Source organism: Haemorhous mexicanus, chromosome 5, assembly GCF_027477595.1.
Source record: "Haemorhous mexicanus isolate bHaeMex1 chromosome 5, bHaeMex1.pri, whole genome shotgun sequence".
NCBI classification, from domain to species: Eukaryota; Metazoa; Chordata; class Aves; order Passeriformes; family Fringillidae; genus Haemorhous; species Haemorhous mexicanus.
In genome coordinates this window covers 25,118,855-25,146,846 of record NC_082345.1, presented here as the reverse complement: position 1 = coordinate 25,146,846, position 27,992 = coordinate 25,118,855, and the positions used below count along the sequence as shown (strand labels likewise).

Here is a 27,992-nt window from a genome sequence, read left to right as displayed (position 1 = left end):
CAGAGGATAAGGATTTTGCAAGAGATAAACTCAACTTTTCAATTTGACATTTACCTGAGGGGATCCCAGGTGAGTGCTGCTGGACAAGCTAACACTTGAATGTCCATTCTCTTAAGAAGTTTAGAACAGGTAGCCAGAGCAGAGATTTCCTTCCTGTAGCCTTCCATTTAGGCAACCTAAAGATATAGAGAAGTGAAAGCACAGGATAATTCAGCGTTTGGGTCACATTCAGGCCATGAGCAACATGGAGATATACTTTTAGTGCAAATAAGATCGTTTGGAGTGTATTTGTTTATTAACAACTGTACTGATGCTGTTCAACTCATTTCATCAGAGTGACTGAAACAGCATTTCAGAATAATGACTTTTATTTACTGTCATTCACCTTAGCTGGATTCAAATCATCACTTTAACTTAAGAAGACATCTCATTTACCAATTGCGTAAATGGAAGAACTGTTTTCTAATAAAATATTGACAATAAATAAACAGCTGACACCACAGTGCTCCTGTTCTGGTAATAGTTATAGACTTCCCTTTCTGGCAAATTACACTTGGGATGATGGCAGCAAAGCCCCAGCTTGCCATTTGAGCATCACAGCTATAAAATTATTCCCATTTACAGTTAACCCAGAAAGATATGACTCCTTTACAAACCTTTGACTTTTAAATCCATCTCACTGGGCACTAACATCTCTGATTACAAGTGCATTAATTATTTCTTTTAAAAAGGGAAAAAAATACAAGGAAAAAGAAATTAAAGAAAAAATAAAAGAAATAAGAAAAAAGAAAAAAGCCCCGACAGATTAATCAAAGAATGACTGTCAAAATTTGGGTTACCATAAGATTCCAGCTACTAAAACTAAAGTCCAATTTCCCCAAAAACTGTTTACCCTGATCTAAATACTTTGACTGTTCTCCTACCAGCAGCCTAGTATAAATAGGAATAAGTAATGAAACCATCTTTCTGCTGTGCTAGTTTTTCTGGAATATAACCCCTGTGGTAATAATTACATGGGGCTTATCCATCCCAGTGTGAACACCACCAGAGTGTCAATTATGCCAAATGTCTGATACCCACAAGTGTCTGTTGTAAAGAAAACCGTTTCCATTCTCTTAACCTTGGGGTCAGGGTTTCCCACTGGGACTAACAGCTTTTTTTCCTGCTGTAAATATCCATTTGAAGTTGCTAGGAGTTGTTATGATACACAAACCTACTCTTTCAGCACTTGCTTTTTTCTTCTTTGGTAATTTGAGCCTAACTCTCACCAGGGGTTTACACCTATCTCCGGGTTTTTATTTGTCTTATCCCCTCTGGGTGAGACATTTCGCTTTCTTTTCCACACCATTTGCAATACAAGCTGAGGAGTCCCCAAAGCCCACTGGTAGCATGGACTAGTAGTGACCTATTTCATACCTCTGGGGTATCTCTTGCAGTTATTTGCTATCTTCAGCTTTTGAGACAATTATCAGAGGAATGGAAAAATCAGTAAAAATTGAACCTCTGAGCTTTGATCCTAGGAATACAGACTTCCCTCAGGCAAAGCCAAGAACAAGCCATTGAAGAGGAAATTAAAATTAGTATACACAAAACAAAGGACACTTTTAGTTGTGTAAGCAGGGACAGTGGACATAGATAAAAGCGTTCGGAGGAATGTAATCACAAAGCAATCAGATTACACCTTCCCCTAATCCTATCCCAAATCACAACCATTCTGGCTCAGGAACTACACAAACTAGATGTGGCCTGTAGGAGTTTGGTAACTTTCAGTGGATCTCTCTTCCATGAATTAGATCCATTTTCCTCTCCAACACCTAAAAGCACTCATCATCACAACATCCTTGGCAGACTAAAGGTTCAGGTTGGTCATCTGGAAGAATTTCATCCCTGAAAGGGTGGTTAAGCGTTGGAATGGGCTGCTCAGGAAAGTGGGGGAGTAACCATTCCAGGAAGTGTTCAAGAAACAACTGGATGTAGCACTTATAGTAGGTAGTGTTCAGTCAAAGTTTGGACTTGATGATCTTGGAGGCCTTTTCCAACTTTAATGATTCTGTGATGCTCTTACATCTTTAACAAATAAGGAAAATCTATGGGGAGCAAAAGATGGCTGGCTGCTATCCTTGAAGACTGAAGTTGCTTGTCACAACACATAGCAGACACAGGAGACAGCAGCAGGCCAAGCTTCCTGTTTTAAGGTGCTGTGCTAATGCTGTGATTTTACCATCCCAAATTTTGGATACATTGGCTGATAGGAACCTGGAGCACCTTATTATTCAGATTACAGTTATTTATGTGTGGTGGGAAAGAGAAAGAGAAATTATAATGGATGAGCATCCCCAACTCTGCACTGTACATGTATCCTAAAGGGGAAACCCAGCCCTAATCTTTTTGTGAATGAATCTGACTGAGATGATAGTAAATACGCAACCACATTACCAAAACTGACAAGTGCAGTAACACAAACTTCCTCCCTAAATTCTACCATTTCATGTAGGTGAAATCTCAGAATCTCAGTGAGCCACAACTCTCCACACCTTCCTGCTTCAGGAAGATTTGGACAAATAACCTAGATGTGTCAGATTTTGATTGTATTCTTCTTACAAAAAAAAAAAAATCTCAACAAGAAACCCCCTTTTAATTAAATAAATACTTGACATGCAACAAAGACCTCACTATATGCTCAATGTGGTCAAAAATCTGCTTCTCTCTTTGTAAATAAGCCTTAATGGGAACTAACTAAAAGGATAAGAAAGTATTTCCACTAATCAGGATTGCTTTCACATGGCTGAATTACACAGAGGAATCACAATGACTGGCCCTGCACTTGCTCTCCTTTCACCAGTGGACAACTGCAGTCATTCCAGCGGAACAGACAGAGATGGAAGTCACAGTCCCTTAGCCAAAAATACAGTCCTACAATCCTTATCCTTTCTAAGCTGCCAAAGGTAAAAAAGTAGTTCTGGTAGCTACCAAATGGAAATGAAGCATGCAGCTAACAACTATGAGATACTGGTACCTCTAACCAGGATCTAACCTTGGTACTACGCCAAGGGTTTATAATATAGGAAAGGGGGATGCAAACCCCACGGCTGAATTTAGCAAACAGTATAAGATGACTTATACTGTTCCAAAGGAAATGAACCATTTGGTTGAAACATCTGGACCCACAAGAGCCAGCTACTTCACACTGTAATTATCACCTGCTCTGAGCCAGGGTATGCACTATGCACGCAGTGTTTGTGAGAAATTAACAGCCCTGCTGAAAAGTAGTATTACTTCCCATACTACTGCAGTACACCGAAAACTCAAAAATCACTACAGGAAGTGTAATAGGAAAAAAAATAAGTAAGAGAAGACAAATGATTGAATTAACCTTTGTCATGTTTGATTCAATAAAGCGGCCTCTTTAGAAATTATCTAAAGCTGATGGAGTACTTCCAATTTATCACAGACCTCAGCATCTAAATTGTACGGGCAGTAGAGAAATATTTTTAAATATTCCTATCCTATACATACCTCAGTTATCTTTCCTCACTTCTAGGATCAACTCATCAAGCTAGAAAAATCTGAACTCTTTTTTGCAGCACCTGCCTTTCCCAAAAGATAATTCCCATTGTATCACAAAACCTTGGTTGCTTTTAACCAAAGAAATGTTGGGTTTGAGTGCTGAAACAGAAAAGAATTTTTTTTTTAACTCATAAATGTACAACAAATAAATGTAGTGCATAATCCTTTATAAAATGTTTCCCCTTGCCAGAAAAACATTAAATTTCATGAAACACGTCCCTAAATGGATTACAGAATGACAAATACATTTCATCGCCATTTTTATTGTTGTTATTATTGCTTGACAGAGTAAAAATATAAGTATTTTCAAAGGCGTCTTTCCCTGGAATAGGCAACTCAGCATAAAGAGAATTTATATGCTGAAAAGGTTACAGTTAATGTATTATGGCTGTACATATAGGATATTTTCATTTATAATTCCCTGTCTCTCCCAAGAAAGCTCAGGTTGTAAATTTTTTAGACTTCTATAGCTTCTAACCCAATGGGGCCCTGAATGCAGATTTTGCATGCCCCTGTAAGTAGGAGCAATCAGAATTACACAATTGAGTTTGTTGTTGCCTGCAGGAAAAAAATAAATTCTGACTTCCTTCAAGGCCAAGAGGTAAAGCTGAATATTGTAGCTTCAGGTGCAGGAAGCAATTTGGAGCTCTTCTGTTTTGTTTCAAGTAGTATCTGTCAAGGCTAATGAAAGAAAAGGGCAAACTCCGGAGCCTATCTTTGCTTTCCCTCACGCCAATGAGGGGGTTACATCTTCCTATTCCCTTCGTGAGCAGAGTCCCATCTCTCAAACTGAACTTCCTAACGCATCGTGATCTCCCCGATGCCACTTTCATCCAATGTATGATTCATGGTCCTTTGCAAAACGTTTTCCCTTGCCAGAAAAACATTAAATATCAGGGAAAATGTCCCTAGATGGATTACACAATGGAAAATAGGTCTCAATAGCATTTTCATCGTTGGTATTTGCCTATCTGTCCCTTAACAGCTCACTTGTACTGCTTGCCTCTCCCCTTAACATTCAAGTTTCATGCGGATCATCAGTGTGCCAATGTAATGGGTTTTCACAGCCAGGGGAAGGTAAGGGCCAAGGATTATTAATAGCGTTCCTCTGTTAGTTAAGGGAAAGATAAATGTGACACCACCAACAAAACCCCTGAATATCTGATACCAGTGAGGAGTGGGTATCACCTGCCAAAAATAGAAAGAGCAACGGAGATTATATAAGGGGGGTTCCTACCCCGAGTTCCATCTCTTATTGACCACCTCCCTATCTAACACCTTTTCAAGCGTGCTTAGAGGAGATCCAAGAGGTAAGTAGCAAGAAAATGCTCAAATTTCCGCAGCAAACGTGGATTCACCAGCTCCGGGCAAGAAGCAGGATCTTCGCAGATAAGGGTATCTTCTATCACTCCGGCATCATTCCCCTTTCCATAAACAAAAGCCCAGAAACAAAGAGATGCAAATCTATCAAATATCGAGGAATCGCTTCCCACAAAGGCGATTCCAAATGAGAAGAATAGATCATTAAAAGGAATGAATAGGTGAACTCATTGAGGGGAAATAAGGAGGAAAGCAGGGGAGAAGGTGGAAATGACAAAACTGGGAAAGGGAAGGAAGAAAGTGACCAAGAACGCCAGCAAGGACTCCCGAAGAGGTTTTACTGAAATAGCCAGCTGTGAACCAACGACAAACAAAACCACAAGATCCAGAGCACATCTAGAAATGGCACCTCTCTTTCTGCACAGATGACTGTAAGCGATGGGGTGAAGTTGTTCTCTTTGGTGTGGTCACTAGGAAGCTAAAGGAAATGTGTCACCCTTTTTGCAAAGGACCGCCGTCTTTCTGCTTCAGTTCTTGATGTGAGGGCTTCGTTCTGTTCAGGAAATTCTCCCTGGTTTGCTTTTGGCAAGGGTGGGCTGATTTCTACTTAATTTATTTGGTCGTTTACTTAGTAACAATATCATCATTCTGGTGTTGGTGGAATGGGAAGTTGATCTACACAAAAGTTTTGGTGCAGACAACTTGGAAATCCATGGTGTGGATTTTGCAAATAGTTTGGGCAGGAAAATTGGCAAAATCTCAGAGATAAAGGAAAATGCGTCATTCATCTCGCAGGGATGATGAGAAAAAGATGAAGGGTCGAGAGAGAAACTGTCAACTCGTGAAACACCTTTTTTATTAGAATAACAGTGTTGACTGCAGGTTGGTGGTTAAAAGCTTCTGGAAATTTGCTAGCTGTCCTTAAAGAGAGACACTGCTGAGGCTGGAGCTGGGACTCAGCCGCTCCTCCATGTCAGAACCCAGCTGTCCGCTTCGCAAACTCTGTGTTCGCTGCTTTCACCTTTCTGGCTGTGGAGGGTAGACACGGCTTCTGAGCTGGGGGAAATGTTATTTACTCTCTACAGATGGCTCCACCTGATCTGAAGCCTCATTTTTCTGACGCCTCTCACTTTTCGCCTCCACAGCATGATTAGGCCGTAGAGGGCTGACAGATCCGATGACTGAGGGAAAGCGGGGCAGTTCGCGCATCGTTAGGGATGCGGAGGGAGCCGCCCGGCTCCCATCCCCAGGACACCGACAGGGAATGCGCCTCTGGCCGCTCTGCTTGGCGTGAGGCTACTTAACCCGATCGGCGTCTGCCAGCACAGCGGGCAGCGCTGCGCATCGCCTCTGCCAGCCACCGGCTCGAGTTCCCCCCGAGGGCAGCCGTCCAAATGCGCTCTGCCTTGTCAGCAGAGCGGGGTTAACACCGAAACACGAGTCACCCGCCAGGAGAGCATCTTCACTGGCCGGTGGGCAGGTGCGTTCCTATTTGTAGGGACCTGAAAGGAAGGTCCCGTTTCTTACGAATATTTTGAAAACCCGCTCAACAACGGGTTTGCAAAAGATTCGTAAGAAAGGGGAAAAACCTGCGGAGACCGAGGCCCAACTCCTTTTCAGAGCACACCGATGCCACACGCAGCAAAGCAGGGAAAGCAGAGGGCGATGTAGCATTGGGCCGGCGGTGTCTGCACTGGCAACAAGAAGAGATTGTCTTCTCTTTCCTCAGTTAAGGAAAGGTAAAGGGAAGTCAATTTCATAAGATACGGCACACTGATCTCTGGCAAATAGCTGCATATTGATGGGTCTGCACTCATCCTGCATTTAAAACGGACTAACAACAGGGTCCTAACCCTGAACTCCGCTAAAGCAAGAGAGCCCAGTGCCCCGAGGGCTGTCTTTACTGCACCCTTCCACCTCCAGCTCCAAAAGAACGGGGGCTGCTGAGTGAGAACGACCCATGCGAGAAGGTGCGCAGAGCTCTTCTGAGGAGCTGCTGTTTATCTAGGTTCAGCATCCCAGCGCTCAGCTCCTCTTTCCCGGTAGAGCAGGGAAGGATGCGTTCAGCCTAGGGAGAGGGACTTGGCTCCACCATCCATTACCTTGTTTGTCCTTGGAGAAAACTAAGCACCTCTTGCATCTCGGGAAATACACGAAGAAGGGAGGTCGGGGGTGGGGGGGGGGGGGGGGGGGAAGTTCCAACGAGGGAAAAACGTCAGTCCCTTCCACAATGAAGAGACGACCTTTAGGAGAGAAAAGAAGAAAAAAAAAAAAAAGGAAGGGGGGACCCCAATGTCACCTCCTCCTCAGTCCTGCGTTCAATGTCATGGTAATGACTTACCCATTATAGCTGAACTTGGGCCATGGAGGAAAAAAAAAAAAAAAAAAAAAGGACGGGGCTCGTACTTTTAAAAGCACCGAGCAATTATTGACAGCACAACCCGAGGTTCTGCACAAGCCGCCCTCTTTTCGAGGCTGCTCTCCAGCGGCCCCATTCAGAGGAGAGGTGTGATTGTGGCAGCGGGACCGGGCCGTACCCGCCGATCGCGCCCGGGGATCTCGCTGCCACCACTCTGTCCTCCCCCGTCTCTCCCGGAGCAGCGATGCCAATACTCCTGCAGAGATCTGCCCTACTACTGGGCCCTAACCTTGGCTACCTCAGCCTAATGGCTCCTGCCCAAACTCTGAGTGCAAGTTGGACTACTTGCCGTATTTTATATGAAAAATGGGCACAGATTCTTGGAGAAAGAAAATAACCCTAGAAAACACATTACAAATCCTAAATGCTTTCTTTTTTTTGATGCTAATGGGAAGTGCCCGGTCCTGCCTGAGAAACTCACTACCGCACAGGAGCTCCTCACGAGTGTGTTGTCACCTCGCATCTCGTTTTGCCATACCCTATCGCAGAAGATTCTGCAGCATATTGTGCATTACAAACGGGATCTGTAGGATTCGCTGGGATGTGATAATTAATTCAGTGAGGAAGATGCTTAATATGGACTGGCCTGAAAGAAAAAAGGTCTAAAAGGAATATGTGTGTGAAGGAGAGGGGGAAGGGAGAAGGGGGGGACGTTTAAAGTGGTTGAACGACAAGGCAAATGTTCAAAAGCTACATTACATTTGCTTCCCGACCTCAAGAGCAGCTTGAAGCTTTGCATGTGCTGCAGTTCCTTACTCATCACCGAACATAACTGGTAAAGCTCATTCTGACTTACTAAAGGAAAAGGCTCTGCTCTGCACCACTAGTTTGTCCACTGCACCCGAGGAGTTGACCTTGGCAAAACTCTTTCTCCAGCCGGTATCACAGCAGCCTCTGGCTCTGCTCCAGCTAGGCTTAGGCTCCAGTCTCCCAGGGAGCGACCCCCACCTGCGTCCTCCCCCACCCCAGACCCACAAAGGCATCCCCTGTGCCCTCTCTTTAGCTAAACTCTCGCGTCTGTGGACTACTTGGTGTTCTGCAAACTGGAGAGCGACAGCCCACAGCACTTATCCACGCAGAGCTATAGAGCTGGCACGGGTCCAGCCTTTCCCGGTGTGCCATCCCCACACAGCACTGCAGCTTTGGTCATATGAGCAGAAATGATGAGAAAAGCACTTTTTAATCTTTTCGCACTTGCTTCCCTGTTCAAACAGTTGCAGGATGGCTATGACTGACTTGCTCAGCGCTGAGGATATCAAGAAGGCTGTGGGAGCCTTTTCAGGTGAGTGCTTTTTTCCTATTTTTTTTTCTTCTCTCTTTTCCTCCTTTCATCTTTTCAGGTTAGGATAGCTGTGCATTTATTTCAGCTATGGGAAGATTAGAGGAACTAGCTAGACAAAATTTCAAATGAGGATGTATTTTCGGATGTTCAATGAATGCCTCTGACAGGTTTATAAAGTACAAGGCTGCATCCTCAGCAAAGTTGTCCTGCACGTTACAGAGGCAAAATATTTATTTTTAAGGAAAGGAAGCAGTAACCACGGAGAGACTTTGCTTCTACCGAGAGGATACTTTCAAAGGGAACAAACCCCTCGGCAAACCAAGCTGCATTATATCTTGGTGTGGGATAGAGAAGTCAGCAGTGGATGTCAGGAGCTCCCCACTCATTCCTGAAATTTAGTTTCAGATGTTACAGAACTGCTGTTTCCCATTTCAAGGATATACGAAACCACTCTGTACTTTCTATGCAGAATCCCTGGGTGGGCTTTGCTTTTTGGATGGACAGAAGGCAACAGTAGAGCACGGGTGCGGGTGCACTGCTCGACTGCAGGGGCTCCCTGCAGGTCGAATGGCTGCAGTGGTCCACACTCCCCTTTCAGACTCCCCCGGGTATCAGATGTTCCCTACCCCTCTCTTTCATTGCGACCCCCAAAACTGACAGCAAACCCTCTTCGTGTTTACAGAGATTCAGGTAGTTAAGGTTGCTCTCAAAGAAAGCCAGAAATCGTGCTCCGGGATGCACGTTATCCCCCCCCTCCCCCAAACTACCTGGCTGACCGCACCATCCCGGGGAGCCGCCTCCGTCAGTCCTGCTCTATGCGATGACCTTCCCGAACAGACAGAAGAGCAAGACCCGCTGAGCCCGGCTCAGCTCACAAACCGGAGTCAGAGGGAGCGACAAATTGCTTTGCTGGATCCAGCAGCTGTTTTACTCATTAGCTTCCATTGTTCTATGGCCATCCCCAAGTCCCGGAGCAGATGCAATTAGCAGCAACTAATGACAGATCTCAGGCAGATCACGGAAGACTGAGCCTCCTTAATTTTATGTAATAGGTAAATTTAACGCGGCGGGAATAAGAATGCACGAGGAAGGAAAAAAATTCCACCGCACGTTTTGGAGGTCACTGTATGGTATTTCCAATCCACATCAGAGTTGTTAGGCTACCTGGGTGGGACAAAAGCGGGTGCGGTGAAAGGACAAGGGACGTGGAGCAGGTAAACTCGGCTCCGATTTCAAGGGCTCTGGGTTGTTTGTTTTTCTCCTCCCCGGAGACAGCTCCTCACAAGGTCTTGCAGGCAGCGCGCCGCGCAGCACTCCCTTGCAGTGTAGGAGCTCACACACCACGATTGCACATTCCTTCAGCGGTTGAAATGGAACACTGATTTCTAGTAAGTCCCCAGGAAAAAAACCCCAACCAAACAGTGCTCTGAAACACTTCTCGCCAATGCTTGAGCAAGAGCATTTTTGGTTGTTTGGTTTTGGTTTTTTTTTCCCAGGGGTGGAAATGTCAAAAAGTGACAGCTATCTAATAGTCAGAGTCTGCTCTCAAATGTCTGTTCTAGTGTAAAACTTAGCGGAAAAAAAAAAGGGTTCAAGGCACTGAAATGAGATCAAGCACGTTAGACCTCAGCTCCCAAAAGCTCCCAAGTCTATCACAGACTTCTTGTGTGACCTTGGGCAAGTCTCATCCTTCTGTAGCTCTTCATCTGCAAAACGGAGATATTGCCTCTCTGCCCCTTTGTTTATCTCCATTAGCACCTGTGAAGCATGGACCATTACACTAAGTACTCCCAGCTCCTACCACAGCTGGGCTCCACTGTTTCTCCCAGGGCAGGAAAAACAGCAGCATGGGAGAGAACCACGGGTATGTGCTGTTGCGTGTGTTCCAATGACTTTTCTAAGCAGTTCTCTGGCTTTTCATCTCTTATAGCGGCTGAATCTTTTAACTACAAAAAGTTTTTCGAGATGGTAGGATTGAAAAAGAAGAGCCCAGAAGATGTGAAGAAGGTTTTCCATATTCTTGATAAAGATCAGAGCGGCTTCATTGAAGAGGAAGAATTGAAGTAAGTAAAGTTACATCCTTTCTCAAATATCCCTGCCTTAAGAGTCTAATTTCCTGTGGGCGATTTTTACAGGACTCTAGGTAATAACATACAGCTGAAACTCTCGACTAGTATTTGTGTGCTATGCCAGTTGTTTGCCGGGCACATGAGCTGAAGAGTGTTGGAGACAGCTAGTTGCCACTTGGGTTGCAGGATCCCTGAAACACATGAATGGTCAATACCTTACAGGTAGTTCTTCAGCCAAATGCAGTTTCAGAGTAAGGCGCTTCTGAATGTTAAAGAAGGTCAACAACAGAAGACACAACGCTGGATTCCAACTTGTGTCTTCTTGTCCAACTTGTCAAGAAGACACAAGTTGGATTCCAACTTGTGTCTTCTTGTCCAACTTGTCCACAAATAAGTGGAACAAATAGATATGAAGTGTAATTGTTCAGTGGGGAAAAAAACAAATCCAAACAAAAAACAAACAAAAACAAACAAACAAACAAACTTAATTTATTTTCTATGTTTCCTCCTTAGGTTTGTCCTGAAGGGCTTTACTCCAGAAGGAAGAGACCTATCAGACAAAGAAACGAAGGCTCTTCTGGCTGCTGGAGATAAGGACGGTGATGGTAAAATTGGCGCTGATGGTATGTAATTAGAGGAGTAAATTTTGACAGTAACAACCGAATATTACCCTTACACACAAGAACTGAGGAAACCTAGGAATCACTGGGGGCTGTGACCTTCCGAAGGGCACAATTTGGGTTTAATGAAATGCCAATTCCCGCTCCATTTCCTTGCTCGGAAGCGTTAGAGGAAGAGGAGCCGAGTTGTGACACTAGAGGGGGCAGGAGCTCACAGAACCCGGCTGTGGGTCGGGCACTCCGCAGCGCAGGGCTAAGCACCCAGCCAAACTCTACTTCTGTCATTGTAATTTGTCTGTTGATATCAGTGGAGTGAGGATCAGGACACTGCAAGTTCAGAGACCGAGGCTTGACTATTAAGCATGGAAAGAATAATAGCTGAGCGCCAGCATTTCTGCTTGATGTTTAGTTAGCAGGAAAGTACTGACTTTGCATGACTTAGCAAAGCAATGCTCTTAAAATTCAAAGTACGCCCATTTTCCTACAGAATTTCTATACAATAACAGTCTATCCAGCTTATGCTAGTGTTTACGTGGGTCTTCACGCTTAAGAAAGCTTGTCAGTCCCTTTTACTGAATATGAGAAATACAAGAAAAGAACAACTTTTCCTCTCACAGCATTGCTTAAAAAGCTAGTGCTGTTTTCTATTCTCCCTTGGGATGAATCAGCTTAGCCCACACATAAAATTTCTCCTTTTTCCTCTTTTTTTGGAGGCGAGAGTGAATGAAACACACTGAAGGAGACAAGAAGAGATGCAATTCTAAACTAAAGCTTTCCTCAATGACGGAGTTAGAAGTTTGTGGCCAGAGTACTAAATCACCTAGAGAGCAGGCAATTGCTAGGGTTTTGACATATCAATAAGTCATATCATAAGCTGAAATTTAAAAAATACCTTAACCTCCTCATATCTGTTACCCAATCGCTGCAATTAAAAAAAAGTTATCTCAAAAAAAAAAAGGTCAATTAAAAGAGAAATGAAAAGCAAAATTAACTAACACCATCTCCCAGCTTAGAAGATGAGACACAAAATCAGCCACTGACATATCAGTCAGGAGATGCACACTGGCATATCAGTGACTATGACCATGTTCCTAGACCAAAGCCTCTTGATTTCTCCAGTCATCACTTTACTATGGTTTAGGTGAAGCTCCTGCTAAACTTCAGCAGTGCTGCTGAATCCAGCTTGGGTGTCATTTCTTGAAACTTTACATTATTATACAGGTCTTCTTTATACATACTAAAATTAGTGATAGTAGTACTAAAATCACTGGGCAATTTTTTCAAAAGAAAATTTAATTCAGGTAAGTAAGCTTACAGTTGATCCAAGCCTCATATCAGATAAATTTTCAGCTATTCCAGAAGGCTGCAAATCAAAACTAGTTTTAATTGGAATAAAAGAACAATATTGCATAATGATTTTGGCTTGTACAAGAAAATACAGCATTAACCTCCATATTTAAGACTGCCATAACTTTTTCTTTGAAACAGTGCCTGAAACCCAGTACATTGTAATAAAGCAATATGAAATGCCTCTTCTCCTTATCTTTTTCTTCTGCAGCTTTCACTGTTTCCTAACTTTGAAATGGAAATACTCTGTGTTTACACTTGATAATGAGAAGAGAATGATGTGCTTTTTTCTTTTGATTCTTCTAACCATATCCCTACCATACAACACTACCAGTTTATTTTCCATTTCTTAAATTGACTTCAACAGCGAGTTTTTACACCAGAAAGGCTTGAAATACAAACAAAAGTTGACAGCTGAGACTGTGACCAAAGGACAAGGAGGACAGATACTTCCCAGCTTTTCCTTTGGCCCATAAATCCAATTTAAGAATGTAACTGCATATGTAAATAAAATGTAAAGTCACACATGTACATCCCATTCATATGTAGTATTGAGATGCTGTATTTCTGTTGCAAACTAATCTTGTTTCCCTGCAGCTGAATTGTCAGGCATCAGCTCTACCACTTGTTTCAAACATCAGCTTCCTAAATCACTAAACGATTGTAAACAAGCAGCCTTTCATAGGGGTTAATGTTAATTCTCCTGATGGCCCTTGAATGCTGTCCCTCAGGACCCCACAGCAGTTGCAGGAACTGATCTTTAGGGATTTTTAAAACCATAGAGACAACTTTCTCAAATGTATCATCGCAAACATTGATCCCAACCTAATCAGCCTTCTTCTAGCTGGGGTCTCAAATTACAAATTTTCTCTCCTTTCTTTTGATTCTTCTTTAAGCCTTTTCTCATTCTTGCAAGACCATTCAGCTCTGAAATAGTTTCAGCAGTTTACCTCCTGTCCAATCACGGTTTGAACTTGAGGCCGATGAAGAAGTTTCAAAGAGCTGAAAACTTGCAGCCAGTTCCTGTAAGACCTGATCATCTTCTGTGCAGTGTCAAACCCCCTCCACATTCCACCAGTGTGGTCAGAAGATGATGAACCTGAAAAAAATTGCAGGTCAAGACCAGGTTACCTCATAACACAAGCAACCTTAGCTTCTAAATCGTGCTGAAAAATGATGCTGAAGCAGCTCTACTAGCTTCAGGAAAATATTTATAAGAAAGATGAGAAAAAAAAAGAGAAAATTTCTAGCCATATTGCTGTTTTAAGTCTATTTTGTGTATTAGCATTGGACATGAACATCATGCCTTTTAGTTTCTTGATATTAATAGACTTGAGAAAGTACATAGAGAACTGTCGAAGATCATGCACTGTGGGCAGCACAATCCAAATTTTTATCCCTGTAAATCAGAATGTTGTAAAAATGTGCCATTAAACAAGCAAAATAACAACTATTAAGTCATGACCTTGCCAGGTAAAATCCATAACAACAACAACAACAAAAATTTTGGAATTCCTTCTTTTCTTATCCTGCTTTGTCCTCTTCTATCTTCTAAAATAAACTAGCGTAAGTCATTACTTCTAAAGTTTCCTAAACAGATTTACTGTTGTAAAGAAAAACACAATCTCATGAGAGAAATCATGAGCCTACAACATGTCCTCTGTAATCATGCCTGTCATTTCAGTAAAATACTAGAGGGCATGCATTAGGCTGGTACTTAGTACTAAACTGTACTGAACACAGTGTCCTCTCCTTTTAAGTCAGAGCTTTGACACAAAACAGCTAGTAAATTATTTTACAAGGCAAAACGGTCTAAATCCTTGCAATTTAAAGCCACTATGTATGCAAAGAAAGACATCATTTTGTTTGGAAGGGTAACTACAATTGGAAACAAGGATGTAGTAGATCACAAGGATTCCCTCACTAACAGGTCAGAGGAAATAACCATTTACAAGGGACTGATATACCCTGCCTTATCTCAGAAGTTCTGCATATATGAGTACGTTTTGTAACAATGCTTCTACAAGCCACCTGTGGTTGGACTAACCTTCATACAAAAATGAGTAGTGAACTAATTTAGAAGATTATTCAACTGGAACATCTTTGAAATATTTAAAATACATTGAAAATCCTGGGAAAAGTGAAATTGTTGCAATTACTCAAGAAGGAGTATTTTATGGTTTGCTGGCTATCACAAAGTACCTGTAAAATATATTGCTATTAAGTGATAATGGCACTATCAAAATGTATTATAGAAAATATTTGGCTGCAAGTCTGAATAACCTTTTCCAAATATATGCTGTGGATACAAATTATCATAAAAGGTATTTAATTTAGCTGTAATAAGTATGACAACTTGTTTTTACAGTATATGCATAGTTAGTTTTCCCTTTTGGAAAGGTTTGATCCCTTGCAGTTCATGTTTCTCTCTGCAGGACTTATTCAGACAAAGATTTAATAATCATGGCCTTTCTCCTTTTCTGCCCAGAGTAGCTGGGGGTTCTAGCACAAGCACTTCATATTATCTCCTAAATTCAGTTTGCAACACTTTCAATCTATGTACCCACCATGTACAGGATTTATACATGTTTTGTGTTAAGTAATCTGCATCACTAATCCTAATTTGGATTTACATCTTTCAAAACGATGGAGAAATTTGGAATTAATTTAAACCCTCTGACATTTTTTATTTCTCAGTCTGGTTTGTCTGCATTTGGCAACATATTCTTTGGACATACCATCAAAAGTGCTATTTGCACATGACAGTCAATTAAGATCTCACTTGTTTAGAGTTTAGCATTTTTCAACTGAACACCAGAATATTCTTTAAAATGCCTAATTTTAATCTTCTATCTTTTTCAGTTGCCAGATTTTACTCTTCATTATGTCAAACTTCAGTGATTTTTTCTTGAGCCTTTACAGACGACTCCCTCTCCTATTTGTCATTTTCCTCTCAGCTCATTATGTTAAACCCATAAACCACTCTCTCTGCATACCCTCTAATCCCTTTATCGTCTTTGTTGCTCTTCTTGGGATTCCCTCCAGTCTGTCATTTTCAGTGCTCTGAGGCACATACAACTGTGCAAGGCATTTTCGTGTGTAAATCTTCCAAGGTTAGATGGAGTTAGGAATTATAGCCAGTCAGCCATTCACCAGGATACAAATGTGCCTTTTCCATGCTTTATCTCCCTGCTGAAAGGCCGTATATACACTAAAGCACAGAATAATCCCAAAGTGCAGATAGATACATTTATGTAAATAATATGGATGTACCACTAATAAAAGCCACAGGGTAAAATCCTGGCTCTCTAACACCACAGGAGTTTTTCTCATTCTTACAACATGGTCAAAATTGCTACATAGGTTGGTATCGGCCTTCTGTTTTTGTAATCTGTCATTTTCACTCAATTTACAATTACAAAATTGAGTTTAAATGCAATAAAATTATAATATGGGACATAAATACTTTGAAAGACTCGTTAATGATTCTCTTTGCCAAACTCTGATATAAAAGAAATTTATCTCACTGCAAGATTAAATTTCTAGTTCTTGCCTTCATCCCATTGAGATTTACAAAGAAATAACTGAGAACTAATCTAAGTTCTTTAGATGAATAGTGGTGGAAGTCTTGCAGTCTGGCATGTATAGCATTTCTCCCTTATTCTCAAAAAATCCTTTCATTTCACTGTAAGATTTCCCAAATTACACTTTCCCTTTAATTAACTTGGATTTCTTTGCTCTTCTGTTATTGTGACGTTTCTGCTGCACCAGTGACTCTGTATTCATTGTAATATGCATCCTCCTTCTTTAAATTTTGGTTTTTAAAAGATTTTTTAAAATTCTTTCCTTTCTCCAGAATTTGCAACTATGGTGGCTGAATCATAAAGGCTTTGACCAATGCAAACCCTTCACCCATCCTTCACTGCCCAATTCCAACCACCTCCTGCTGACTGCTTTGGCTCCTGTTCTATTTATTTATGTTATTTTATACTCCAGCTCTGTTCTCTGCAATCCTGCAACTCTGTAATTGTGCTGAAAGACACTGTTAAAATAATAAAGGTCACATCAATCTGGGCTTTCTTCTCTCTCACTACAACTTGTTTCTTATTTCATGTAGGCTTGGCACACGCTGAGAGAAAATGTTACTTGTTTTTTTTTGCTGACATCCCTGCTGCTTTATCCCTAGCCAGGGTAAAGTAGGAAGAAATTTTAAAAATTATTTCAGATAAAACATGCATATAATGAGTCATTCAGTCCAAGTCCTGAACCGTGGCAAAACTGACTGCATTTTTTTTAAGCCATCCCTGGTAAGTGGATGCATACTCATAGCCTGGAAAATCTCTAGTGATGGAAAACCTCTAGTGATGGCAATTACCCAACTTCATTTGGCAGTTCATTCTTTCAACTTAATCAGTGTTATAGCTAAAAAGTATTTCCTAATATTTAAACTACATCTCCCCTGCTGCATTTTGGTGATCAGTAAATTGATTGTCATCTGTATCTTTTGTTAAATTTGCCCAGTGCAGGGGGATTTTTGGATAAAAGGTTTGGCAGGAATATCAGCTGGTGCCAATCATACATGAAGATAACTTCATAAACTATTAAAAAGCAGTCACTTTGGAAATACAGGGTATGTTTACTAGCAATGTTACACAACTATCTAGGACAGGGAGAATGGCATACTCACAAGAAATAACTATGAATTTCAGGGAAAAGAACACCAAGATTCAGGTGTGACACTGCAGTTGATAATCCCGCTGTAAAAACAGTAAATCAGAAAATCTCATCCAAAAAAATTTATTCTAAAACTTTACCAGATAAGTGAATATCTTCTTTGGAGCTATGTATAGGAAACTGAGACTTATGCTAAGGAAATGATTAGCCAATAGTAAGCCTATGACAGAGCTCAATACTTATTTCCTAAATCCTATTCAGTAAATTTGGCACCAAGCTTATACTTTTTACCTGTATTGTTGGGGGGTGTTTTTCTTTTAAAGCAAAGACAAAAGCAGGGGGGAAATCCTTTCAGGCATCATCTCCCCCACATCTTGACAGAACACTGATTATTACTGCAGTAAAAAGGAAGGGTATTTTCCATTTCTGTATTCCAAACTATTCCCTGCAGCAATAATACCTTATTCAATTTAGACTTATTATCACCAATTTAGTGGACACAACAAGATAAGGCTGAAACCCTGTCATCATCACACCGTACAGAATACCATCCTCTGCCACAGCGATTACCCAATGCTACTCGGGAAGCCAATAAACGTTCCTAAAGCCATTTTAGATCCTCACTCTGTAGTAACTCGCAAGGAAGATTTTTTTGCTGAAGATGCTGTGCGTTCAAAAGAAATCCTTTGGTTTTGCACACTGTATATACGGTTCTGAAGGATGTATTGATTTTTAAGTATTCTAAATAAAGCAAATGAAAACGGATGGCAGTGGAGCGAGTTTATTTCCTGCTTTTTCTCGGCAGCTGCTGACCTCGCGTGGCAATAAAGCCTCATTACAGGAGCACGCAGACACACCGAAAAGGCATCCGGCACCCCGCTACTGCAGCCGAGAGAATGAAGGTCCAGGGAATTCGAGAGCCGATGTAAAAGTTGCTGTAAAAACAAAGCCCGTTATAGTCCCTTGCTATTCTCTGAAGCTGCAAGGATTTGTATTTTAATGCTTCACTGGATGGCACGAAAGCTGAGATTTTATCTAGGGCTTTAGCAAAAAAAATCTAAAAAAAATTAAAAAAAAAAAACAACAACCAAAAACCAATAGAAAAAACAGCAAATAAATAAAGCCACTAATGAGTCTAAAAAAATTATTACAGCAGATTATGTGAAATAAATCAAGTTACAGCAACATCAATGGCAATGTTTCACTAGCATAAAACTCTGAATACCCTAGTGATCCCTTCTTCAGTCTTTCTTCATGCTGTTACCTCAATCACCCTGGAACAAGCAACACTGAGTGCCCAATTTGGCCTGAAAAAATTCAGTAATATAATAATGAAGAAGGTGAAAATAAATATTCTTTATTTTCAAACTGAAAAATTTACCATAGGTAGAGAGACCTCAAAAATACCATCTCTACTGTTCATGCTGACAGTATAAGATATTCTAAACCTGCATTTGATTGGTTTATTCAAATATGCAACTGGTACACTCAGATCCTGTATTCTGAGATCTTATGTTCTGAATTCTCAAAAACTCTATTTAAACACACTCTTTTCCCCCCAGCTGCATTTTAAAAGTTCAAATTTCAATTATGCATCTATCACCGAAGAAAAGAAAAATTCAAATACAAGTGTAATATAAGTAAATCTCTGCCCAGAGACAAAAATACTGTTTTATCAATTGCCATCAAACTACTACTTTCCTTTCACTGCTGGATCTTCAATGTTTATCTTAGACTCTTATTTCCTAACACAAATTTCTTCTAAATCTTCAAGTGTTTGATTTCAAATTTTAAAAAATTAATAATTTTCCTTTTTGTTGGATGTTATCTAGGCATTACTCAAAATAGAGCAAACAAGTACAAAATTTGAAGTTACAATAAAATATAAAACAAAACACGTCATAAACAAAATATTAAGTTATTCATTCTCATATTGCTCTTGCTATAATGTCTTTGAGACTGTCACAGAAACCACTGTAAAGCCTGAAGAAAGCAGATTTTGCTACAAAATTTAATCAGGCTTTCTGCACAGCAAGCTTGACAAATACAAAAAATCCACACTACCCTGCAATTTACTGTTTCATGAAGAAAGATGTTTTAATTTTCAGATGCATAAGCAAAGGAGCAAAGTTACATTCTCCAAGAAACATTTACCTTAAATTTCTTAATTGCCATCTTACATCTTCTTTGCCCTGAACAGTAAGTGCTCCATAATTTTCTTCCCTGTTGTAATACAGTAGAAGTTATGAAAGAAAATAAAAATACTTAGGCCATCCAGTTGAAGACAAATTTTTAAATAATCAGTACATATCCTTTACTTCAATTCATATCCAATGGTTTGGAATGAGACACAACTGAATGACAAATCAAAAAATATAGACACTGCTTGTTCAAATTAATATTTTGTATTGCTAGAGAAGAAATTGCTCACTCTGAGCTACAATTCAAGAGGAAGAAGAGCCAAATCCTCAAGTCATAGCTGAACCATCACTTCCTGACAAATGGCATTAGCATTTCACTGAAAGAGTTTGCATTAGCAGACTGTCATCAACTCTTAATATTTCTCCAATCACCATTTACCATTACTAAATCCTTAACTAACAAATGCATAATTGTTTATGCTTTAAGGGTCCTGCCAAGCTCTTAATGAAGCTTCATGGATCAGCAATTTTCCACATGTCTTATTTTGGGAATCAATGGACTGGAGGCCATAACACCTGTTCACCTTGCAGAAGCTGAGTTGGGATTTATATTTACAGTCTATCCACCAAGTCCTGAGATCAACACTGCCTAATGTCCTGCCATTGCTTCCACACTTCCTTAATTTTATCAATGCAAAGGTTGTTTGTTTGCTTCTTTTGCCTTTTCTAACTAAACTGTTTTTGAAGACTGGTAATGCAGTTCATGTTTCTCTTTACTGCAACACACACACAGTTTTAGCATAGCCTCTGTGCTACAGTAGCTAAACATTAACAACATTCTGTTCAAAACAGAGTTAATATTATAATGGAATTACAAACTGCAGCATTGCACAATATTTGCAACAAGTCTTGCCTTAACAAAATAATATCAAAAATTGTGCCTAAAGGTTGACTGAAGTCACAAATTAGCCCACAAAAATTTTATTAATGAGCATAATGTACAAAGTAACTCCATTTGACTCTAAAATCCTAGACTGAGATTTAAATGGCTCACTGATAGAGAACCCATCCTTTTATTTATAAAGCAACTTCAAATGAAAGAGAAATTATAAGGCATGCAATAGCACATTGAAATCCAGCTGTGGTTAAATTACATGCTGACATTCTTGTTCTAACTCCACTCAGGAGCCATGGCTAACACAGAGAAATAGCACTGGCTTTAGTACAGGCTGGTGCTTAAATACCTCCTCTAGGTCCTGGACTCTCTCATTGCTAACATGGGCTTGAACCTGAGCTCCTGCTTCTTCATTCTCAGCAAGCATTTTAGCTGACTCCCTTTCCCAAAGAAATCCCTTTAGAAACCCCAACACTCTCTAGGGCTCAGATAGTGAAAATTACATTTCTCCTGAAAACAGGAAAGTGAAGCCAAATGTGTCGAAACAGAGTTAGCTCTCTGCATAACAGATCAATTGTCAAAACTTTTCAAACTGTAGGATCTCCTAATGTGGGAAAATTACTTCACAAGGGAGGAAGTACATTTCGGGTTAGTGTTCTTCTGGTCAATGAAACAGCAAAGCTCAACAAAGGTTGATGCATCTTTAAAGACAGAAGTTAATATAAATATGAATACTACAGTCCCTTCTCCAACCACTAGAAAAATAGAAGGAAGTGCATGAGCTACCACAGCAAAAGGATCAGGTGACCCAAATATAAATACTGAAAGGCCTGTGGAACTAACAGGAAGACCTATGCTAATAAGCCTATGGAACATGCAGCTAGAAAAGATATTTCTTTCATAAATTAATTCAGTCTCCCACCCAGGAAAATCCAAGTGAGGTGATCTTGTCAGTGCCTGAATCAGCTGGTTCAACTCATATTGCCACAACAGTTTTTAACTCCAGGAGATGCTTTGTGAGGTTCATGTACAGAAATACAGTTGGTTTCACTGATATTACAGTAGCACAACACTGGCATTAACTTAGGCCTTCGGGTGGTAAGAATGTGGTAATTCTCTATTAATGTGCATTTAGACCAGACATTAGGGGAAAATTCTTTACTGACACAGGCTGCCCAGAGAAGCCATGGACATTCCATTCCTGGAAGTGTTCAAGGCCAGTTTGGATGGGGCTTGGAGCAACCTGGTCTAGTGGCATTGGGGCTGGAATGGGATGATCTTTAAGGTCCCTCATTGCACAAACTATTCTATGACTCCAGACAGGTCATGAGGGGTGCAGGACCAGAGGCCAAAGGCTTAACCACTGATTACTGGAAGGAAGGCCCAAGATTGCTGAAAACCCAAATGGTTCAGAGATATTTTCAGGTTTTGGAAACACGTCCTGGTAGGATTTTTTTAAATTATAACATTTCAATTATTAATAAATTCTACTCCCTGTGTATTCACAATGCAATGCAGTTTTAAAAATGTATCACTAGAAAGATACTAAAATACATAAGAAATAGCAAATTATCTCAAAGTTATTACTGCTTTATAAAGAGGAATAAAAATTATGAAGCTGTGCTAATTTTATGCTTCGTTCTGCAGATGAATGAAGATTTTCTGCCTTAAAAACATTTGCATTCCTCTCCTTTAAAGCAATTTTCAATTTTGCTGGATACAGCACAATTGCATCTACTCTTTCAGCTGCAATGGGTTGTTGAAATTGAGCTATTGCCCAGCACCTGCTCTTAGTCAGACAGCTGAAATCAGAGGTTAGGGGGAAAAATAAAGATTTTTTGTCATTGTAATGCAAGTCTCCTTTTAGCTTTGCTGCAGTCAGTGTTCAATTATGTTCTGTAACAACCTCCATTACTATTGCCAGTGTTTTTCTGTTCTCTCTGCATATATTAACTTCCTTGGTCACACGTGAGAGCCTTCTTAGCCAAGCAGAATCTTAAGAGACATTTGCCCATAGACTTCATGAGTCTCTCTCTTTTTTGGGCTGTTGAAAATCCTAGTGTTCAAAGGCAACGTCATTTTGAATGCTTGGAAGGTAACTGATACAATAGAACCTTAATTATCTCCCAGTGAAGGTCTGATAGGTCAAAATTAACCTGAAATTCCATCTAGTCTATTGAATACAAAGCATTGAACAACTAACAATGAAAGGCTCCCACATAATTTTTTATCCTATTTTTACAAGCTCTGAATCCTTCTCCCTCAGAATTTTTATCAGTTCACTGCATAGCCCAGAAGTTTAAAGATTCATCAGAAGCAGGAATCAAGACCCTACATCTGTAGGAAGAAAGCCTACAAAGATTTTGACCAGCAAGGCTCAGCCACAAATGGGAAGGAAGTAGCTGGTGTGAGCAGCTACTGGGAAGGCAGGAGTAGGAGCCTTGCTTCTGAAGCAGGAAGTAAATGGACAGAGAGCTCTGAGACAGAGGTCAGAGGGTGAACAACATTGAAATTCAGGGTCTTGGGAAAAGGAAATCCAGAGCAGGAAGTACTGGCATGATTAGAGTGAGGATTTGAAAAGCATGGAGCAGAAGATATTTTATTACAATATAAATCCATTATAATAAATTGACCTTGAAAAGAAAGGATATTGTTAAGGTGAAAAATTTGGTGCCCAAAAATTTAGCCTGTTATAAAAGGGAAGAGAATAGAAAACAGAGTGTTGTAAACTTTTGAAAATTTAATTAGGAGTCTCAAATATTTCTCTTCTCCTTCCTCCATTAAACCTCCAAGTCCTGGAGTCACATGGTTGAATCTTAGTTTTCAGCAAAGGGAAAAAAATTCTAGCTGTCATGCCTGCAGAGAAAGCCTTGAACATTCAAAGCCTAAAAAAATAGGATATAACCCAAACATTAACTTATATTTTTTAATAAATCTCATTATTTGAATGCAATCTGTCTTGCAGTTCTTAACATAAGATACAGCATTAGTGAAAGCCTAGAATCTGCTTTCTAAGCAGACAGCAGCTAAAGATCCAAAAAAAGATCCCCAGCTGCTATCATAGTCATCATCAGCACATAATGACTGGCATGCTGGAATTGTGAGTAGCTCATTTAAAGCTGTCACATATTCATGTACTCTCTGTTTGACAGATTAACCCCTTCCTTGGGATGCAGGAACACACTCGGTGCTCCCTCCCCAGCACCTGATCCCCCTGTGCAGGAGAGGGAGGTGATGGCTCCAATAACAGCTGGGAAGGCTCAGGCCACACACAAGGCCACAGCAAGCCCTCAGTCTGTCACAGACACCGCCCCGTGGAGAGATCCAGACAACTTTCTGTGCGATGTTCCAGCTCCCTGATCAACAGCCCACTATCTACTGCTTTGGGGAGTATTATTAAAAATTAAATAAAGATTTCAGGGTTTTTTCCCAGCACTTTTTCAAGCTTCCATGTCATGAACAAGAAAATAGATCCGAGCTGGAATTTTTCCAGACATATGCAGAATAATTACTCTCCGGAAATTCTCTTTATCTTCATCCTTGTGGATTTGAATGCATCCTTGAGAAATCCTTCTCTCCTTTCATATTCATCAGAAGAGAGGACATAACAGTTACAATCAGCATACTCAAACCAAGTTGTAGAGGTACCTACCCGACATTTAGTAATTTACCACTTTCCATTGATGCCATAACTGCCATCCATTTCTAACTTCCACTCTCCCAACAGAGTAGATCAGAAACAAATGGCAGATATGCCAGATCAGTCAGAAGGGCTGTTGTAGTTGCCAACAAATCCTTTGGCTGATTCAACCATTTTGTAATCATCTTACATTTCAGTGCACCGACTCTCAGCCAAAAAGCCTTCAGATCTGTGCCTCAGCCCCCACCACAAAAGAGCAAAATCTGAAGACCTGAACCATAATGGTGTTATCAACAGAGTAAGGGAAAGCATCCAAATTCTCACTTCTGTGCTAATAGCCCCTCTCTGAAGAGAGATAAAAGCTGGGTTTGGGGGATGCCAAATGAAGTATCCCTCAAAATAGATGGAGTATCTATTTATTCCACCGCTTGGGGGAAGTGTAAAGAATGGAAATCTACAATAAAATTTACACATCCTTTCTTGAAGCTTTCACAGCTCTCCAGACACACCAGTAAACATTCACAGTCAATCCTATAAGAATCTATGCAGATTAAAAAAGCTGCACGAACTCTGAATATTCATTCACATGATACTTCTGAAGCCATTTTTGTCACACTGCTCCCTTTTAGTAACATAAGATTAAAAAAAACCCTGATGAAATACTTTGTATTTAAGAGATTTCTTACAGAAAGACCTACTAATTCGCTTTCCTCAACATTAATGCCCTCCTGAGAAGCACTGCTTACTCCAAAGAAAGCTACAGTTCTTCCTCAGTAGCTTTTATCAGGCAGCAGATTCAAGTTACAGGTTGTAACCTGCTCGGTTCGGAACGCATCCAGAATGTTTGCATCGAGGGATGAACAACTGTGAAAACAAGTCCTAGTAATATTAGTGAATTCTGCCTCAGAAAAAAATCACTTTTTAACAGGTATGCTCTGTGAAGATAATGAAGTGACCTATGCAGTGCCTGACAGAATCTGGAACACCAACCACACCTCAGTCTAAAAGACCACACGACCTCAGTTTAATCCCCATTGCAGAGCCTTACCTGGTGTCTGAAATTCCCTGCCACTCCTGCTGGAGATGCAGTTCCACCATCGCTGCCTTCTGCAGACAGATGAAATGCGAGCCACACACGGCACACAGACACAAGTGCAGTTTGACTGCTGCTTTGTGACCACTACCTAAGGGAATGTGACTTCAAATTTCAGAGTCTCATTTTCAAATTTCAGGCTGTCAGGGAAACTTTACCTGCTCATATGAAAGGGGCACTTCCCACTCAAAATAATCTTGTTTCATTTGAGGGGAAAATTAAATGTGTGAATGAAAAGAGTGTTCTATTCCTCCTTAGCTGCTAAATACAGGATTGAACCTAACAAACACTTCTCTAGGATAAGAGCATCACCCTCTGTTGTTGGGGTTTTTCTTTTGTTTAAATCCACAGGGTTCCTCTTCCCCTCTTTCTCACGTATTCAAGATGAGAGAAGCTTCAGCGAGCACAGCTACCAGCATTCCAATTTATTCAGCAGCAACCCCTGTGGACTGCTAACAGCAGACTGCGATTCTGTTTGGATTACAAGGTGCAGATAAGTAATTCCATCCTTAATCTATCACTGTCAATGCTGGTAGGGGAACAACTTATACCTGTGAGAAGTCAGGCAGAGGAAAAGATAGATTGGGTAAAAAAAAAAATATTGTGGGGTAAAAGGACAGAAGAAATAGAGAGGATACAAATCCATTAGGAGTTCTGTGCACACATGCATGCAGAGGTAGGAAATGAGGGAATGGGATAAAGGAACAGGGTGCTAATATGAAAGCAGTAAGCAGGAAGGAGGTATCCAGATTCCAAGCAAAAATTTTCAGTAGCAATGAAAATCTCTCTTCCAACATAATCTATGCCTTCCGTTGCAGCGATCCCAGTGTAAAATGCCGGGGAAGTTTGTGACCTCAGTAAATGCTGATGGACCCCACCACACTGCAGCCACAATCAATAAACCTCAAGTACATCATCATGGAGCCTCAAAGCCTTTGCTTGGAGACCTGTCAGTAAACTGGGGCAATGTTACAAATAGACAACAAAGGATAATGCAAGGATTGCAAAAATGGAACGACTCAGAGACAAGTGAATTTCTCAGAGGATGGAGTGGAAGGCAGAAAAGATGAAAGACGAGGTAAGCTATTTAGACATAAGTGATGGAGAACATCAATAGCCCACATCTGTTTTATGTGATGGAAGATTTGGGGATGGAAAACAGGGAAAGTAATAATGAGACCTGGAATTAATTTTTCTTTTCCCTTTTAAAGGAATGGTAGTGATTTCATCATCATATTTTACTACAAGTTATCATCTACAATTGAAGTCTGCCCACTCAGGCTAGCGAAGTCCCCTTCATGTTTTTATCACATAGATAAAAATGTTCTACCCAATGGTATTATATGTGCATATAGAAGACTCCTTTGATTCAGCTATAGGTTCTCATTGATTTTAAGTTATTTGCTTGCCTGGCTAGACATGTCACAGGCAATTTATCCTGGGAAAGGTAAAAGAGCTGCCTTCAAAGCAGTCACATTAAAATAAAATGTTGACATTAAAATAAAACTTGGAAAACTTTACTTTCGACCCTTGGAATGTCCAATAACATATATTTGGGTTATTTGTTATAACCCAAATACAGGTGCATTTTTGATTATTCTGTTTTTCCCAAGCTTACTCACTGCTTCCCACAGTAAGCACATTCTGTGTTCCAGAATAAACAATCCAAAGTGCAGCCAAGCAAAGTTTATACCCTAAAAAAGGTATGGATTGCTATTGCATGCTTTCTGGTGGCACAAATCTTTCAAAGAGGTTGCAAGGAGGGGAAAATCCAGGAAGCTTCGTGGTCCTCTTTTTCGGCTCCCACCCAAATCCACTCACTTGGACTGCTTAAGGAAGACAGAAAATCAGTTCAAAGAATATAATAGGTGTCGTGGTTTGGCATTTCGCCAGCCTCAGACCATGACAAGAGGGCATAGAAATAGTTTAATGGTAGCCAAGGGAGACCTTTGTAGAAATATTTCTAAAATATGAAAAAACAGATAAAGAAATTAACCCGCTGCAGAGCGAAAGGCTATAAAAATTAACAAAGAGGGGAGAGGGGGCGCACAAGATAAATCAGCAAGCAAGAGAACTTTCTCTGTGAGTACATTAACACTGCCAAACACAAGGAAGAGTGTGCACTGGAGCAAAGGAGAGCGGATCACCTGCCGGCTCGGCCAGGGAAGGAGCTCAGCTCCACTCCCACAGGGTGACAGCGGCCTCACAAGCTGCCTGCTCCCGCTAACCCGGCTTCGTGGCCGACTTTGAAGGCGCCGCAGCAAAGCTCGGGCCCGGGGCAGCTCCGCTGCCGCCCGAGCCCTGAGGGAAGCGTGACCCAAATGCCGGACCCGGGGCACCGCTGCCGCCCGAGCCCTGAGGGAAGCGTGACCCAAATGCCAGACCCGGGGCACCGCTGCCGCCCGAGCCCTGAGGGAAGCGTGACCCAAATGCCGGACCCGGGGCACCGCTGCCGCCCGAGCCCTGAGGGAAGCATGACCCAAATGCCGGGCCCGGCGCGAGGGACGCGGACGCCGGAGCAGGCCGCGCTCCCGCCGCGCGCATGCGCAGCAAGGCGCACGGAGCTGGGGCCCTTCCGCAGGGAACATCGCGTTCCGCGGGCTCATAGGCGGGAAGTGGAGGCTTCTCCTCCAGCTCGCCTCTTCCCGCCTTGGGGCTGCCGCAGCTCCTTGTCCGTAACTTGTATCATTTTCTGCCGTGCCCCCAGAGGGTCATTTCAGCCTCGTGGTGAAGGCAGCCTGTGTTCTACCCAATAACAAGCCGGCTCTCGATGACGTCCTTAGTTGCCAGGCAGAATTCCCCTTCGCGTCTCTCGTACGACCGCGGCGCCACTGGGAGAGGCGGGGCGCCTGTTTTGATTGACAGCACGGCTAGTGGGCGGGGATAAACGAGAGAACCAATAATAACTGTGGGTGGCCTTGATGA

At 41.3% G+C, this 27,992-nt stretch overlaps 1 protein-coding gene and 1 long non-coding RNA gene across 6 annotated transcripts; one reads left to right on the top strand and one right to left on the bottom strand.

Moving 5' to 3' along the window:
- Positions 1–54: 54 nt before the first annotated feature.
- Positions 55–27,881, bottom strand: LOC132327282 (uncharacterized). Of its 3 annotated transcripts, none has more exons than XR_009486509.1 (5): positions 25,023–27,881; positions 19,453–19,521; positions 18,112–18,233; positions 13,575–13,723; positions 55–176 (listed from the first exon to the last, which is right to left on the bottom strand). It is a non-coding gene; the product is annotated as an uncharacterized LOC132327282 (long non-coding RNA). The 3 variants fall into 3 exon arrangements; XR_009486508.1 differs by lacking the exon at positions 55–176 and having other exon boundaries at positions 12,582–13,723; positions 25,023–25,158; positions 27,215–27,881; XR_009486507.1 differs by lacking the exon at positions 55–176 and having other exon boundaries at positions 12,582–13,723.
- Positions 4,745–18,485, top strand: PVALB (parvalbumin). 3 transcript variants are annotated; one of them, XM_059846343.1, is made up of 5 exons: positions 4,745–4,877; positions 8,521–8,588; positions 10,519–10,651; positions 11,171–11,280; positions 18,104–18,485. In XM_059846343.1, the coding sequence occupies exons 2-5, from the start codon at positions 8,528–8,530 to the stop codon at positions 18,124–18,126; spliced, it is 327 nt and encodes a 108-aa protein (XP_059702326.1). In that variant the 5' UTR covers positions 4,745–4,877; positions 8,521–8,527; the 3' UTR covers positions 18,127–18,485. The 3 variants fall into 3 exon arrangements, with proteins under 3 accessions (XP_059702326.1, XP_059702325.1, XP_059702324.1); XM_059846342.1 differs by lacking the exon at positions 18,104–18,485 and adding an exon at positions 16,481–18,063; XM_059846341.1 differs by lacking the exons at positions 4,745–4,877; positions 18,104–18,485 and adding an exon at positions 16,481–18,063 and having other exon boundaries at positions 8,503–8,588.
- Positions 27,882–27,992: the final 111 nt, after the last annotated feature.